The 18,382-nt window shown below is 43.3% G+C and overlaps 1 protein-coding gene across 3 annotated transcripts; it reads left to right on the top strand.

Annotated features, from left to right (window-relative positions):
• Positions 1 to 3,546: 3,546 nt before the first annotated feature.
• On the top strand, positions 3,547 to 16,766 carry LOC124254626. Of its 3 annotated transcripts, none has more exons than XM_046688465.1 (6): positions 3,547 to 3,885; positions 4,249 to 4,398; positions 12,464 to 12,544; positions 12,793 to 12,843; positions 13,832 to 13,891; positions 15,668 to 16,766. In XM_046688465.1, the coding sequence occupies exons 2-6, from the start codon at positions 4,284 to 4,286 to the stop codon at positions 15,727 to 15,729; spliced, it is 369 nt and encodes a 122-aa protein (XP_046544421.1). In that variant the 5' UTR covers positions 3,547 to 3,885; positions 4,249 to 4,283; the 3' UTR covers positions 15,730 to 16,766. The 3 variants fall into 3 exon arrangements, with proteins under 3 accessions (XP_046544421.1, XP_046544420.1, XP_046544419.1); XM_046688464.1 differs by having other exon boundaries at positions 3,547 to 3,998; positions 4,269 to 4,398; XM_046688463.1 differs by lacking the exon at positions 3,547 to 3,885 and adding an exon at positions 3,892 to 3,998.
• The last annotated feature ends 1,616 nt before the right edge of the window (positions 16,767 to 18,382 follow it).

Raw genomic sequence — 18,382 nt, 5'->3', positions numbered from 1 at the left:
TGGGGGACACGTTTGGGTGGGTTACATGGGTGGGGCGACATGCTATAGTGTGGACCGTTGATGAAACGCTATAGTGGTACACGTGAGGGGGGGACACGTTTGGGTGGGTAACATGGGTGGGTCGACATGCTATAGTGTGGACCGTTGATGAAACGCTATAGTGGGACACGTGGAGTTGGGGAGACGTTTGTGTTGGTAACATGGTGGGGCGACATGCTATAGTGAGGAACGGTGACAAACGCTATTCTGGGACACGTGTGGTGGATGACACGTGTATGAGGATAATATTGGTGGGGCGACATGCTACAGTGTGGAACGTTGATGAAACGCTACAGTGGGACACGTGGAGTGGATGACACGTTTGTGTGGGTAATATTGGTGGGGCGACATGCTATAGTTTGGACCGTTGATGAAACGCTATAGTTGGACACATGGGGTGGATGACACGTTTGTGTGGGTAACATTGGTGGGGCGACATGCTATAGTGAGGAATGTTGATGAAACGCTATAGTTGGACACGTAGGGTGGGTGACACGTGTGTGGGGTACACATGAGATGGGTGACACGTGTGTGAGGGTAATATTGATGGGGCGACATGCTATAGTGAGGAACGTTGATGAAACGCTATAGTTGGACACGTAGGGTGGGTGACACGTTTGTGGGGGACACATGAGGTGGGTGACACGTGTGTGAGGGTAATATTGGTGGGGCGACATGCTATAGTGAGGAACGTTGATGAAACGCGGGGTGGGTGACACTTGTGTGTAGGCCACGTGGGCAGAGTGACACGTGTGTGTAGGACACATGGGGTGGGTGACACGTTTGTGTGGGCAATATTGGTGGGGCGACATGCTATAGTGTGGACCGTTGATGAAACGCTTCAGTGGGACACATGGGGTGGATGACACGTTTGTGTAGGTAATATTGGTGGGGCGACATGCTATAGTGAGGAACGTTGATGAAACGCTATAGTTGGACACGTGGGGTGGGTGACACGTGTATGAGGGTAATATTGGTGGGGCGACATGCTATAGTGAGGAACGTTGATGAAACGCTATAGTTGGACACGTGGGGTGGGTGACACGTGAGTGTAGGACACATGGGGTGGGTGACACGTGTGTGTAGGACACATGGGGTGGATGACACGTTTGTGTGGGTAATATTGGTGGGGCGACATGCTATAGTGAGGGACGTTGATGAAACGCTATAGTTGGACACATGGGGTGGGTGACACGTGAGTGTAGGACACATGGGGTGGGTGACACGTGTGTGTAGGACACATGAGGTGGGTGACACGTGTGTGAGGGTAATATTGGTGGGGCGACATGCTATAGTGAGGAACGTTGATGAAACGCGGGGTGGGTGACACTTGTGTGTAGGCCACGTGGGATGGGTGACACGTGTGTGTAGGACACATGGGGTGGGTGACACGTTTGTGTGGGCAATATTGGTGGGGCGACATGCTATAGTGTGGACCGTTGATGAAACGCTACAGTGGAACACGTGTGGTGGGTGACACGTTATAGTAGGGAAAGTATGTATTCATGGGGCAGATGTAGGTGTGAGACCGGATATGGTATTTACAGAAGGTGTTTCGTGTTTTCTAATAACAAACACACTGTCAGTCCTAGAGCAATATGGGTTGATACCATCAGTTTGTAGACTTTATTAACCTTGTGTCAGATTCTGAATACATCGATATGTCTACACGCGTCCACCCAGTCTGCAGAGGTCTCACAATAGGCTTCACGTATCCGTAACTCTCTATTCAGTATCGTCGGTGAATGGGAACTCAACTTTTCACTTCCTGGTTAGATATTGCATTTTGCTGTTTATCATCCATCGTATGGGCCGCAGGATTACAGGATAGGGCGCTTGATGAGTGTTTGTAACATACCAGAAACTTCAGGTGCACGCATATCGTGTTCCACGTGTCATGTAAGATCGTCATGACTATTGATTGTTCTGAATGATTGATATACAGTTTGCTGTCGTCATCCTGTTTGTTTCTGTAACAGGATATCGTACTGTATCTAAGCATCGCGCCTGGTCCTACTGCTTCGCTACTGAATTCACATGAAGAACCTATAATAGGACCAGTTCAAGATTCGTGATCGACTATTTCACTTTATATTATCGATACGAAAAATAGAATAGCTCTTTGAAAACGATCCTATTAGCAGCCATAAATAAATCCGTTAAAACAATATATTATCCAAAACTGTGTTCCACAGGAGATATCGCTTGTGTGAGATCATATGATATCTCCTAGGAGATATCGTTTTGACAGTAGATTTTGTACAATGCCCTGCGTCACAATGCTATGACATCACTGCACTGCAAGTCTAATGGTAGTACAGTGTTGAGAGTTGTACATTTTTCATTGAAAATTAATGAAGAATGATTTTTGATGATAAATAGAATCTCACCCTCGTGTCTACTGATATCAATTATATCAACACTCGTTGATAAAGGTAAAAATATCCTCGGCAAGCCTCGGATATTTGTAACTTTATCAACTCGTGTTGATATAATTGATATCAGTAGACACTTGGGTGAGATTCTCTATATATTATCTCGATCGAATTACGTATGTTTATAGACAAAACCTCAAGTGAGTTCGTGAGTGAATGTTCGTTAGCGCCATAGTCAGCAACATAAATCCTGGAGAAGGGCAAGTCTGGAGCAGAAACATGAGAGATAGAAACTTGGAGTACTGACCCATACAGTCCGTGCACGGAACATGTCCAGTGACCCAACCCACATTTAGCCTACCATGAGGACCAGTCATGTCCCCCGATAACGACAGTGTGAAGCATGAGTGATATTTGTTATCTCCAAATTCGGATTACGAAATTCTTTAACGTAAACTGGAATGACGGCGAGGACTGTCATGAAGTCACATGAACCCGTTATCGCTATCAAGGTTAAGCATAGTACTCTATAATCAAAACGCGAGTACAGAGTACTCTATTAATATATATGACGTGCCTGTAGAGCTATGGTCTATGTTTAACCTGCATAGCGATAACGGGTTCCTTTGCATAAAGTGCTTTGCAGGAATATGCATGGCGCCAGGTCTTTATTAAGTAGCAATTATTATATCTACGAAATAAACAGCGAGAAATATTATTACATTCAAATTGGGCATATCACAGAATGTATATGGGGACCTTTTAACATTGCGTCCAACTGTTAGGGGTTATTCTGTTAAGTTCCTTGTTGTGCCATGCATGACGTGGTTTGTTTGTTTAACCCAACACTCATCAATATTCAAGCTATATGGGGGAGGTCTGTAAATAATTGAGTCTGGACCAGACAATCCAGTGATACGATGACAACATGATAGGTAAACTGTTTGAACATGGTCTTGACGACCGATTTCATATTAATCATTGAAAAAGCACAAAACACTTCAATCACCTGCAGTGAGTCACCTTAAGGCGCACGTGTGTAGTGCCCTAAAACCTACAATGGTCTTCAGTGCACATTAATCATAAATAAACATGAGTGGGCGGAGCTTATGTGACCACGTCATACGTGTTTCGTACGCACTACTTCTCTCATGAACACGGATATTCATGATTTCAATGACCATTGTAGGTTTTAGGGAACAACATGTGTGCACAACACACATGCATTTGGAATGCAGGCACACAGACTTTGCTAAACAGGAAAACTCTTTCAAAAATGTAATACAAGTGCGAGCATGCTTCATGAGCGTACCGTGGGCAGTCTTAATGCTAGTCCGTTCCCGCAGTTGCACGAACCCTGGGCTGTAGTCGTCTACCAATACACTGTCTGAAGACCCTTGTGCAACATTGCAGATCGCCCAAGGCCTGGAGCGCCACATGTGACGTCACACCAAGACGACGAACAAATTGGGTTCGTCATATCCGAAAACATATTTGTGTTTCTCACCGACAAAGATATTAAGTACTTCCGGGTAGGATCTTTGCATTCGGGTACTTTCCCATGCAACACCTACAGGTAGACAGGTAGGTTGTGAAAGCGTAAGTGTGACTGGTTGTTGATGTTTTAGTTTCCCAGTGCACCTCTGTTCGGTGTGTGTGTGTGTGTGTGTGTGTGTGTGTGTGTGTGTGTGTGTGCGTGCGTGCGTGCGTGTGTGTGTGTGTGTGTCTTTATGTCGGTGGAGGAGGATCCGATCAGGCTGACCTGGCGTTGTTGCTTTAGACTGACTTCGAGTGTTGTACAGTTTCTACTGCATGTCTTGTGGAATACTTGCAGAAGCTGTCTCTTCTTAACAGAACCTTAAGAGAAACATGGAGGGGAAATACGTCATAGCTATAGCGGTATGTGTGGCCGTAGTTGTCATCACCATCATCGTCGTCCTTGTCGTCGTGGCGGTGGTCATCAGACGTCGGAGGGGGGGTGTTCGTAAGTACTGACTTTATGTATGTTATATAGAGAATCTCACTCCAGTGTCTTTTGATATCAAATATATCACCACGAGTTGATAAAGTTACAAATAGTTTTACTTTTATCAAAGGGTGTTGATATATTTGATTTCAGAAGACACGAGGGTGAGATACTAATTATCATAAAAATCACTCTTCATTAGTTTTCTGTGAAAAATGTACATCTTTGAACATGGTACTACCATTAGCCTTACCCCCAGTACAGTGATATCCTTACCCCCAGTCCAGTGATATCCTTACCCCCAGTACAGTGATACCCTTACCCCATTACAGTGATATCCTTACCCCAGTCAGTGATATATCCTTACCCCATTACAGTGATATCCTTATCCCAAGTACAGTGATATTCTTACCCCCAGTACAGTGATACCCTTACCCACAGTCCAGTGATACTTTTACCCCCAATCCAGTGATATATCCTTACCCCCAGTACAGTGATATCCTTACCCCCAGTCCAGTGATACCTTTACCCCCAATCCAGTGATATATCCTTACCCCCAGTCCAGTGATATCCATACCCCGAGTACAGTGATATCCTTATCCCATTACAGTGATACCCTTACCCCCAGTCCAGTGATACCTTTACCCCCAGTCTAGTGATATCCTTATCCCCAGTCCAGTGATATAACCTTACACCCATTACAGTGATATATCCTTACCCCCAGTACAGTGATACCCTTACCCCCAGTACAGTGATATCCTTACCCCCAGTACAGTGATACCCCTACCCCCAGTACAGTGATACCCTTACCCCCAGTACAATTGATCCTTATGATACCCCAGCGATACCCTTACCCCAGTACAGTGATACCCTTACCCCCATTACGGTGATATCCTTACCCCAGTCAGTGATATATCCTTACCCCATTACAGTGATATCCTTACCCCAAGTACGGTGATATTCTTACCCCAGTACAGTGATACCCCTTACCCACAGTCCAGTGATACTTTTTACCCCCAGTCCAGTGATATATCCTTACCCCCAGTACAGTGATATCCTTACCCCCAGTCCAGTGATACCTTTACCCCAATCCAGTGATATATCCTTACCCCCAGTCCAGTGATATCCTTACCCTGGTACACAGTGATATCCTTATCCCATTACAGTGATACCCTTACCCCCAGTCCAGTGATACCCCTTACCCCCAGTCTAGTGATATCCTTATCCCCCGGTCCAGTGATATATCCTTACCCCATTACAGTGATATCCTTATCCACGCATACAGTGATAATTCTTTTACCCCCCAGTACAGTGATACCTTTACCCCCAGTCTAGTGATATCCTTACAGTGATACCCTTACCCCCAGTACAGTGATATCCTTACCCCCAGTACAGTGATACCCTTACCCCCAGTACAGTGATACCCTTTACCCCCAGTACAGTGATATCCTTACCCCAGTACAGTGATGCCCTTACCCCCAGTACAGTGATATTCTTACCCCCAGTCCAGTGATACCCTTACCCCCAGTACAGTGATATTCTTACCCCCCAGTACAGTGATACCCTTTACCCCCAGTACAGTGATACCCGTACCCCCAGTACAGTGATATCCTTACCCCCAGTACAGTGATATTCTTACCCCCGTGATATATCCTTACCCCCAGTCCAGTGATATATCCTTCACCCCAGTACAGTGATATCCTTACCCCCAGTACAGTGATCTTACCCCCAGTCCAGTGATACCCTTACCCCCAGTACAGTGATATTCTTACCCCCAGTACAGTGATACCCTTATCCCCCGTACAGTGATACCCTTACCCCATTACAGTGATATCCTTACCCCAGTCAGTGATATATCCTTACCCCATTACAGTGATATCCTTATCCCAAGTACAGTGATATTCTTACCCCCAGTACAGTGATACCCTTACCCACAGTCCAGTGATACTTTTACCCCCAATCCAGTGATATATCCTTACCCCCAGTACAGTGATATCCTTACCCCCAGTCCAGTGATACCTTTACCCCCAATCCAGTGATATATCCTTACCCCCAGTCCAGTGATATCCATACCCCGAGTACAATGATATCCTTATCCCATTACAGTGATACCCTTACCCCCAGTCCAGTGATACCCTTACCCCCAGTCTAGTGATATCCTTACCCCCAATCCAGTGATATATCCTTACCCCATTACAGTGATATCCTTATCCAATTACAGTGAGACCCTTACCCCCAGTCCAGTGATACCTTTACCCCCAGTCTAGTGATATCCTTATCCCATTACAGTGATATAACCTTACACCCATTACAGTGATATATCCTTACCCCCAGTACAGTGATACCCTTACCCCCAGTACAGTGATATCCTTACCCCCAGTACAGTGATACCCTTACCCCCAGTACAGTGATACCCTTACCCCCAGTACAGTGATATCCTTACCCCCAGTACAGTGATGCCCTTACCCCCAGTACAGTGATATTCTTACCCCCAGTCCAGTGATACCCTTACCCCCAGTCCAGTGATATTCATACCCCCAGTACAGTGATACCCTTATCCCCCGTACAGTGATACCCGTACCCCCAGTACAGTGATACCCTTACCCCCAGTACAGTGATATTCTTACCCCCAGTACAGTGATACCCTTACCCCTAGTACAGTGATATCCTTACCCCCAGTCCAGTGATATATCCTCACCCCCAGTCCAGTGATATTCTTACCCCAGTACAGTGATATATCCTTACATCCATTACAGTGATATATCCTTACCCCCAGTACAGTGATACCCTTACCCCCGTACAGTGATACCCTTACCCCCAGTCCAGTGATATATCCTTACCCCCAGTCCAGTGATATTCTTACCCCCAGTACAGTGATACCCTTACCCCCAGTACAGTGATACCCTTACCCCCAGTACAGTGATATTCTTACCCCCAGTACAGTGATACCCTTACCCCCCGTACAGTGATACCCTTACCCCTAGTACAGTGATATCCTTACCCCCAGTCCAGTGATATATCCTTACCCCCAGTCCAGTGATGTCCTTACCCCCAGTCCAGTGATATATCCTTACCCCATTACAGTGATATCCTTACCCCGAGTACAGTCATATTCGTACCCCCAGTCCAGTGCTATCCTTACCCCAAAACTAAACAGTTTACAGCTCTGGTGGGAATAAGAACTTGAAAAAATACACATGAAAATACGTTAAAAGGTAGGAAATTGCCAGAAATGACCTTATATTTTTCTGGGGAAAACATAACTAATGTTCATCATTTTCTTGAATCTAAAATAACATTACAAATGACCTAAAATACCACTTCTAAACATCATCATATATAGACTGATATCAAGCAGGACTATCATATATGTCCAGTAACGTGGTATTCCTACTGGATGAACTCTGTAAACCAGCTACTATCAGATCTTCAGGTCTGTCAGACATTGTATATCTACCCAATGACAAGACCCCAGTACCAGATGGAAATTGTCAACAACCTGATGTCTTCGAGACAGTTTGTTGTCATAATCAATGTTTTTGTTCATGATGGTAATCCTTTCCCCGCTATCTTGCATAAAATGATATTTCTCCTGTGTGTACTACCGGAAAATGAAATTGTTCTTCATTTAAGGTCTAATATATACATGTATTCTGAAATTAAAAACCCACCCAACGTTCAATGCATGTTCATGATGACAGCTCATCAACTTATAGTCGTGATTCACAATTTGCAGGTGCGTGTTCATGAAGACAGTTCATCGACTTATAGTCGTGATTCACAATATGCAGGTGCATGTTCAAGAAGACAGCTCATCGACTTATAGTTGTGATTCACAATATGCAGGTGCATGGTCATGAAGACAGCTCATCGACTTAAAGTTGTGATTCACAATTTGCAGGTGCATGTTCAAGAAGACAGCTCATCGACTTAAAGTCGTGATTCACAATTTGCAGGTGCATGGTCATGAAGACAGTTCATCGACTTATAGTCGTGATTCACAATTTGCAGGTGCATGGTCATGAAGACAGCTCATCGACTTATAGTCGTGATTCACAATATGCAGGTGCATGTTCAAGAAGACAGCTCATCGGCTTATAGTCGTGATTCACAATTTGCAGGTGCATGGTCATGAAGACAGTTCATCAACTTATAGTTGTGATTCACAATATGCAGGTGCATGGTCATGAAGACAGCTCATCGACTTATAGTCGTGATTCACAATATGCAGGTGCGTGTTCATGAAGACAGTTCATCGACTTATAGTCGTGATTCACAATATGCAGGTGCATGTTCAAGAAGACAGCTCATCGACTTATAGTTGTGATTCACAATATGCAGGTGCATGGTCATGAAGACAGCTCATCGACTTAAAGTTGTGATTCACAATTTGCAGGTGCATGTTCAAGAAGACAGCTCATCGACTTAAAGTTGTGATTCACAATTTGCAGGTGCATGGTCATGAAGACAGCTCATCGACTTAAAGTTGTGATTCACAATATGCAGGTGCATGGTCATGAAGACAGCTCATCGACTTAAAGTTGTGATTCACAATTTGCAGGTGCGTGTTCATGAAGACAGCTCATCGACTTATAGTTGTGATTCACAATTTGCAGGTGCATGGTCATGAAGACAGCTCATCGACTTATAGTGGTGATTCACAATTTGCAGGTGCATGGTCATGAAGACAGCTCATCGACTTAAAGTCGTGATTCACAATTTGCAGGTGCATGGTCATGAAGACAGCTCATCGACTTAAAGTCGTGATTCACAATTTGCAGGTGCGTGTTCATGAAGACAGTTCATCGACTTAAAGTTGTGATTCACAATTTGCAGGTGCATGGTCATGAAGACAGCTCATCGACTTAAAGTCGTGATTCACAATTTGCAGGTGCGTGTTCATGAAGACAGTTCATCGACTTAAAGTCGTGATTCACAATTTGCAGGTGCGTGTTCATGAAGACAGCTCATCGACTTATAGTCGTGATTCACAATTTGCAGGTGCATGGTCATGAAGACAGCTCATCGACTTAAAGTCGTGATTCACAATTTGCAGGTGCGTGTTCATGAAGACAGCTCATCGACTTATAGTCGTGATTCACAATATGCAGGTGCATGGTCATGAAGACAGTTCATCGACTTAAAGTTGTGATTCACAATTTGCAGGTGCATGGTCATGAAGACAGCTCATCGACTTATAGTTGTGATTCACAATATGCAGGTGCATGGTCATGAAGACAGTTCATCGACTTAAAGTTGTGATTCACAATTTGCAGGTGCATGGTCATGAAGACAGCTCATCGACTTATAGTCGTGAGTCACAATTTGCAGGTGCATGGTCATGAAGACAGCTCATCGACTTATAGTCGTGATTCACAATATGCAGGTGCATGGTCATGAAGACAGTTCATCAACTTATAGTCGTGAGTCACAATTTGCAGGTGCATGGTCATGAAGACAGCTCATCGACTTATAGTCGTGAGTCACAATTTGCAGGTGCATGGTCATGAAGACAGCTCATCGACTTATAGTCGTGATTCACAATATGCAGGTGCATGGTCATGAAGACAGCTCATCGACTTATAGTCGTGATTCACAATTTGCAGGTGCATGGTCATGAAGACAGTTCATCAACTTATAGTTGTGATTCACAATTTGCAGGTGCATGGTCATGAAGACAGTTCATCAACTTATAGTCGTGATTGACAATTTGCAGGTGCATGGTCATGAAGACAGTTCATCGACTTAAAGTTGTGATTCACAATATGCAGGTGCATGGTCATGAAGACAGCTCATCGACTTATAGTTGTGATTCACAATTTGCAGGTGCATGGTCATGAAGACAGTTCATCAACTTATAGTCGTGATTCACAATTTGCAGGTGCATGGTCATGAAGACAGTTCATCGACTTATAGTTGTGATTCACAATTTGCAGGTGCATGGTCATGAAGACAGCTCATCGACTTATAGTCGTGATTCACAATTTGCAGGTGCATGGTCATGAAGACAGTTCATCGACTTAAAGTTGTGATTCACAATTTGCAGGTACATGTTCACAAAGACAGCTCATCGACTTATAGTTGTGATTCACAATATGCAGGTGCATGTTCACAAAGACAGCTCATCGACTTATAGTTGTGATTCACAATTTGCAGGTACATGTTCACAAAGACAGCTCATCGACTTAAAGTTGTGATTCACAATTTGCAGGTACATGTTCACAAAGACAGCTCATCGACTTAAAGTTGTGATTCACAATTTGCAGGTGCATGTTCACAAAGACAGCTCATCGACTTAAAGTTGTGATTCACAATTTGCAGGTACATGTTCACAAAGACAGCTCCTCGACTTATAGTGGTGATTCACAATTTGCAGGTGCATGTTCACAAAGACAGCTCATCGACTTAAAGTTGTGATTCACAATTTGCAGGTGCATGTTCATAAAGACAGCTCATCGACTTATAGTTGTGATTCACAATTTGCAGGTGCATGCTGCTCTTCCTATGACGGGTTGTTGTTTAGCGCCGTATTCAGCACTATTCAGCTATATGGCGGCGCTCTTTATCTAAAGATTGTTCCGCTAGTAGATAATCTTGCGAAGAGCATAGTTCACTCTGCAAAATATTCACATCCATTGTTTACAATAGTTGTAAACTGCAGGTAACGATAAAAAATGTCATTTTTGAATCTGAGATTTCAGGGCAATGCTATACCCCAGAAGGTAGATTACCAGTTATGTACAATATTATTCTGGTGAAGAAGTGAACATTCTCTTCACAAATGTGTATTACATGGCAATGCTATAACTCTCAGCACATCACATGGAATCTCTAACCGCCAATCAAAAACATTTCCATACTGGTCAGAGCGCTCGCTAGGGTCCCTAAGGTTTATCACTATTAACAGTCACATCCCCCACCCCACCCCCACCCCACCCCGCTCTAGAAAGAGATGCTGGCATGAGAACGTTTACCCCACCTGCCATTATTAATTTGTTTGCATTCATGTTTACACTGATTTCCGTTCTGTCAGACACCACCTTCACCACCAGCTTCGCCTTCAGACATTTGTATTTCGACAAAATGTTCAATGCCCTTGAACTATTTATTTAACAGGTATGACGGAGAATCTTTGTAAATGCCGTCAATGTATTTATATATGGGGGCCTACGTCGAGTCGTTTACTGAAACTCTCTCATCCTGCGGATACAAAGGACATGGTTTTATTCCTAGAATTGTACGGACTAGATCTAGATCCCCAAAGTGTTCAACATCTCTGCAGCATTGTCCTTTAAGTGAGATTTGGCGACGTCACCGGCCATGACCTGTTTAACATAGATAGTAACTCCCATTCTGTGCCATGCTTCAGGGGCACCTCCCGTTATATAATTATGTACATATGGTTTTTGTAAAAAACATTCTCTTGAGTGTTAAGATATCGATGCAGATTCCTCTGCGTGTTACTTAAAAGTTCATTGATTTGAGATTAGACGCCGCACACAGCAATATTCCAGCTACATAAAGTTTTTGGATTCTAATTTAATTTTAATGCTTTATTATGTCTGATAAAATATGCTTTCCAACCATGAAAGTATGAACCATGATTTGAGATAGAATGTTTCAGATTTGTTTGAGTGAGTGAGAGAGTTTAGTTTTACACCGCACTCAGCAATATTCCAGCTATATGGCGGCGGTCTGTAAATAATCGAATCTGGACCAGACAATCCAGTGATCAACAACATGAGCATCGATCTGCGCAATTGGGAACCGATGACATGTGTCAACAAAGTCAGCGAGCCTGACGACCCGATCCCGTTAGTCGCCTATTACGACTAGCATGGGTTACTGAAGACCAATTCTACACCAGATCTTCACGGGTCGTTACTTAAAAGACACTGGCCATGACATACTATTGTAGAGATCATGATTGTCGCCTGATCATGAGACATCATTACAACAATGCTATATAATGGTTAACTATCACATGATGGTGGGCGTATAACATGGGCAACACAAGCCCATCACTTCTTTACTTGTTTATGTATGCTATAGAACTTTTATACCTCGCTACTACTTTTTCTAGGTAGACGAGAGAAACAAACACGACCACAAAGCTCAACACGACCACAAAGCTCAGTTTCTGTTGAGCGCATCCAGCAAGTTAGTAAGTATAAATATTTATATCATGTGGTTATTTTATTTTGATTTGATTTGATTTCATCTGAAAAGAATACTGAAAAACTTAAATGAAACGTAACCCGCCATGCCAGAACTACATTCTGTTGTCCCCTTGTTGTTTGATTTCATTTCAAAGGCTGACTAGCAAGATAATACATGATAAGCTAAATCTAACACGCTGGCTGATTGTGTTGACTCTAGTATACACATTTTGCTAATGCTCTATATTTTCAGAAGCTGCCAAAAATTATCGAATCAGTCGAGATGACATCGTGGAGAGATCAGGTGAGTCATTCTTTCACCCTGTTGATATCTTTCCTGTATCAGTTCATCCAGTCTGTGTTCGATCGTGAGCCGTTCATCAAGTTTACATGACAACTGCACCTAAGGATGTTGAAATGGTAGAGCCCACATGGGTACAATGTGTGAAGCCCATTTCTGGTGTCCCCCGCCGTGATATTGCTGGAATATTGATAAAAGCGGCGTAAAACTATATTCACTCACTCCCTCACTCAAATGGTAGAGATCACCACTAAATCACATCTAATGAATTTTACATTGCACTCGCAATGAACAACATTTCAAGCTGATTAGACAGACGAGCCATCGGGTCTCTTGTACCACTCATAGTAAAGGTCTCGCCTAAAGCAATTCACATATTTTCGGATCTTGCCAAAATCTCTTCATAATGATGGGATTGCACCTAAAGCTATTACCAAGACTCAGATCTCACCTAAAGTTGTTCACACATCTTACCTCAGAATCTTCAGACAGCACAGATCTCACCTAAATATATATTGAGATCGTCGATATCTCATCCAAGAGCTGTCACGCTCAACTCAACTCAACTCAACTCAACAACTGAGATCTCAACTCAAGCGATAACACACGCGATCGCCTAAAGTATTCACACAGCATTACCTAACAAAGATCGTACCAAACACTGTTCATACAACTAAGATCCAGATCACACGTCACATTCTACATTCAAATGAGATATAACACGGAACATGTCAAGTTTTCGCGTGATCAGACATAAATGGTGTCTTCTGCTGTGGTTAGATATCCGTCCAGTATTAACCCAGGGTATTCATCGCTCTGATTCAATCATTTACAGACGTAGAGTTCCAGCGCGATGATAGTATCTGTTTCACTGCGTCGGTAGGTTACATGATAGCTCGTATGAAGAAAACATCTTACTGAAATGGATGTTGTTACTTGAGGGGGTTGGTAATTACTGTGCACAGGGTAATCAGACACCGATCTCTTGCAGGGAAAGACGACCTGGATCTGAGTGGCGTGACCGTGAGTCCTACAGGGCAAGCAGTTACAGGTGAGGATTAGGTGTGCTCTTTACCGGGTTTGGCGGTGAGGTGGCCCAGCGGTAAAAGCGTTCGCTCGTTACGCGGAAGACCCGGGTTCGATTCACTACAGGGTTACATTGTGTTAAGCCCATTTCTTTAAACATAGGATAAGTTTCCAGAACGTAGCTGGATTATTCAGGCTGTCCCAGAGGGTTCCAGATTACTCTTTGTCTTCCAGTCTAGATATCACTGCCCACTGCTCAATCTGAAACCATGTTGTACAAATACAACACACGGAATAATAGGACCTGTAACTCTCTACTTACAGTAATAGATTTCCGGTGACATACATGTATTCAAGAGTCAGTTTTGCTTCCAAATTTGCTCGACGCAGAATATAACTTCACTAGACTGGACTAAGTGTACAACCACGCTTGGCTGCACAGCTGTTGACAGATATACACGTGCTATTCATGCAACATAGCCCAAGTGGTTTTGTAGCCTGTTGTATGTTATAGTTTTCTGAGTCAGACAGCGTGTGCAGGGTGTGATTTAGCCAGGACATGCCCCTTGTAACAGCGCTATTGTCATTGCCGTAAAACATTGTTTGTCACCGGAAGTACTAAAGTCTCGCAAAGTACCGTGGCCTACTTACGGGCCCTATACTGGCACATGACATCAGGTGATGAAGACAACCACCCTTGTTTCCTTGTGATGTGTACGAGGTATGTTTCACGGGTAACACTGACAGAGATTCAGATAAATAGGATGAATTCAGAGATGCAGATAAATAGGATGAATTCAGAGATGCAAATAAATAGGATGAATTCAGAGATGCAGATAAATACGATGAATTCAGAGATGCAGATAAATAGGATGAATTCAGAGATGCAGATAAATAGGATGAATTCAGAGATGCAGATAAATAGGATGAATTCAGAGATGCAGATAAATAGGATGAATTCAGAGATGCAGATAAATAGGATGAATTCAGAGATGCAGATAAATAGGATGAATTCAGAGATGCAGATAAATAGGATGAATTCAGAGATGCAGATAAATAGGATGAATTCAGAGATACAGATAAATAGGATGAATTCAGAGATGCAGATAAAATTCAGATAAATAGGATGAATTCAGAGATCAGATAAATTCAGAGATGCAGATAAATAGGATGAATTCAGTTCAGTTGCTGTACCCGTCCTCCTCTATGTTGAGATACATGTCCATCATCTTTTGTGCATCGTTTGGCCAATTATCACAAAGCAGACCAGCAGATCCGTGAAGATCCGGGTTAGAATTGGTCTTCAGCAACCCATACTTGCCGAAAAGGCGACTAACGGGATCGGGTGGTTTGGCTTACTGACTTAGTTGACACATGTTATTGTATCCCAATTGCGTAGATCGATGCTCGATGTTGGTCACTGGTCCAGATTCAATTATGTACAGATTGTCGTCATTTTCACCCCTTATGAACATCGTTTGATGCTACACTTACATTTTATAATTGAACAGGCTTTTTTGGACCTTACATTCGCACCGTAAGTTATGAAACTTACCAACGTGTTGATAACATTGGATAGATGGGATTTTTTGCATTCAAATTTAATTTTTATGCTTTATTATGCTTAATAATATATGCTTTCCAACCAAACATTATTAGTAGCACGTTCTGGTTGTCCTGTAGAACTATGTTGTGAGATAGAATGTTTCAGATTTGTTTGAAGCAGTGATAAATAAATATCGCGTACATCACAACACATCACCTTCCCAGACTGCATTATAATGAATGTTCTCTGTTGCAGCTATGTGTCCCCCGACTCCGCCCGTGGGTGCAGTTCCTCCCCCGCACCTCCCGCCCATATAACGCTAGGACAAGCTCCCCGCCAGCATCTACAGCGCTGCATCTGCTCCATCAACCTGACAAGCAACTACCACACGTCAGATGCTACTACCGGTATTCCAAGACCTTCATTGTACTTGCGCTGTAATGTGTATCACGTGACAACTGTACAGACGGAATAGCTCATAGTGCATGTGTACAGATTGTATCACATGATGTTATGGATATGAGTGAATGGGGACAACGGAGTCTGACGTCATCAACTCGTCGGGAATATTAACCAATCAACGTTTGATATGAGAGTGAAAGGACCTGGAGGTCAATGAGACGTTGATGACAGCTGGTCCCTATTGAGACATATTGACCTAATAAACATGTTGTATTTGTATGTATAAACAACAAAGCCAGACTCCGGGGACTGCGCCTGCCACTTGTAGAACTAGTTGTGTGATGTGCAGTCACCTGAAACTTCAACAGCTGGGATGTCATAGGATTTCACAGTTGTGTTATTGTGTTTACGGCGGGGACTACAGGAGAGTTTCTGTCCAGGACCTGGATTTTCGAAGCTCTCTTAGCGCTAAGATAGTCATAAGTTAATGTTAATCTATGGCACTTACGACTTTGTTAACAATAACACTAAGAGAGCTTCGACTGTCTAGGCCCGGGTTGACAGTACAGATGTACATATACGTGAAACCCATATTGATTAAACAGATCCGCACTGTTTATGTTCAGTAACAATTGGTAATGTAATGCATGTAGAAGGCTTGTTTGTTGGTTAATGTCGCACTCAGCAATTAGTTAACTAAATCTGGATTACAAAATCCTCAAGTAGTTTGACTAAATCACTGAAGCGTTGTGCCGGAAGCTAATGAAGCATGTAGTTCAGCTAATGGCCCCGGTATCATGTATGGCTCAGTGTAAGGAAAGTATTAGAGTTGTTCTCATGTTGTAACATCACCATGTGATGATGGTTTGAACCATTTTTCTATTATTTTAATGTATGTATTTCGTGTCTCAGAAGTGAGAGTATGAAAATGAAATCTGTATCGTGATGCAGAGGTTAGTATTCTGTCGGTTCTTTCTCCATTCCCATCACCATGTTTCATATGCAGTGTATGCCTTTGTCCAACTGAATTACAACTCTGCTGACGGCAACTTGGGCGCAGATAGACTTCCGGTTGGCCAACGTAGCCCTTACACTATAAGACAAGAACCACCGCACAGACGTTCACCAGATGAAATTGTTCCATGTGCACAGGCAAAGTGCTTGGTAGAACTAGCATATGTATAAAACACCTAACATTTGTACTTCCTTCATTTAGTACAAACGAACAAACGTCCTCAATATGAACAACAATGAAACAAATGAACAATTGAATAGCGAACTATCTAGGTCTGACCAGGCACAATAACGAACTATCTGGGTCTGACCAGGCACAATAGCGAACCACCTGGGTCAGACAAGGCACAATAGCGAACCATCTGGGTATGACCAGGCACAATAGCGAACTATCTGGGTATGACCAGGCACAATAGCGAACTATCTGGGTATGACCAGGCACAATAACGAACCATCTGGGTCTGACCAGGCACAATAACGAACCATCTGGGTATGACCAGGCACAATAACGAACCATCTGGGTATGACCAGGCACAATAACGAACCATCTGGGTATGACCAGGCAACAATATCTGGGTCTGACCATCTGAACCATCTGGGTCTGACCAGGCACAATAACGAACCATCTGGGTCTGACCAGGCACACGAACCATCTGGGTCTGACCAGGCACAATAACGAACCATCTGGGTATGACCAGGCACAATAACGAACTATCTGGGTATGACCAGGCACAATAACGAACTATCTGGGTATGACCAGGCACAATAACGAACTATCTGGGTATGACCAGGCACAATAACGAACTATCTGGGTCTGTCCAGGCACAATAACGAACCATCTGGCGATGACCAGGCATAATAACGAACCATCTGGATACCAGCAGGCACAATAACGAACCATCTGGATCCCTTCAGGCACAGTAACGGTCTATCTGGATACTAGCGGGCACAGTAACGGTCTATCTGGATACTATCAGGCACACTAACGAACTATCTGGATGTCAGATACAAACAGCATATTAGCAGCATCCTTATTGTGGCTGGCATACATACAACATATCTAACATTTTTCACTGGATGTCGAAATACATGCGTTCTACTCATAGACATCATCCTCCATTACATCTCAGCAACCAGGCATCACATCAGCAACAACCCTTGATGAAACTCGACACACATGTAGTAGTTCATCGGTATTCTCAGTTGTTTAATCCGAGTCTTATCCAAGCTGTCGTGTTTCCTGGTTCTGACATCACACGTTCAATATTGAAAGTCCATGAGGAGTCCAATGACGTCTGACTAAATGGCATTGTGGGTCAGGTTCAGTGTGTACACACACAGTGTGACTGAATGGCATTGTGGGTCAGGTTCAGTGAGTACACATACAGTGTGACTGAATGGCATTGTGGGAGAGGTTCAGTGTGTACACAAACAGTGTGACCTATCAAGCCCAAGCAGTTGTCACGAAACAACAGTAGTTCCGTTATTGTACTGTTGGTATCTTATAGTCTCTGTGCAGTACCTGGCGAGGTGCTGGTGCTACACTGTCGGATT

Source organism: Haliotis rubra, unplaced genomic scaffold (genome assembly GCF_003918875.1).
Source record: "Haliotis rubra isolate DU_JTF1 unplaced genomic scaffold, ASM391887v1 Scf578, whole genome shotgun sequence".
NCBI lineage: Eukaryota > Metazoa > Mollusca > Gastropoda > Lepetellida > Haliotidae > Haliotis > Haliotis rubra.
Note: the sequence above shows the minus strand (reverse complement) of the source record. Positions and strands in the feature narration are given on the sequence as shown.

Excerpts from the sequence above, each read along its gene's own strand:
- LOC124254626 (XM_046688465.1), top strand. The coding sequence starts at position 4,284 with ATGGAGGGGAAATACGTCATAGCTATAGCGGTATGTGTGGCCGTAGTT. Across the intron at positions 4,399-12,463 it reads ACGTCGGAGGGGGGGTGTTC|GTAGACGAGAGAAACAAACA; the intron begins GTAAGTACTGAC and ends TACTTTTTCTAG. Across the intron at positions 12,545-12,792 it reads TGAGCGCATCCAGCAAGTTA|AAGCTGCCAAAAATTATCGA; the intron begins GTAAGTATAAAT and ends CTATATTTTCAG.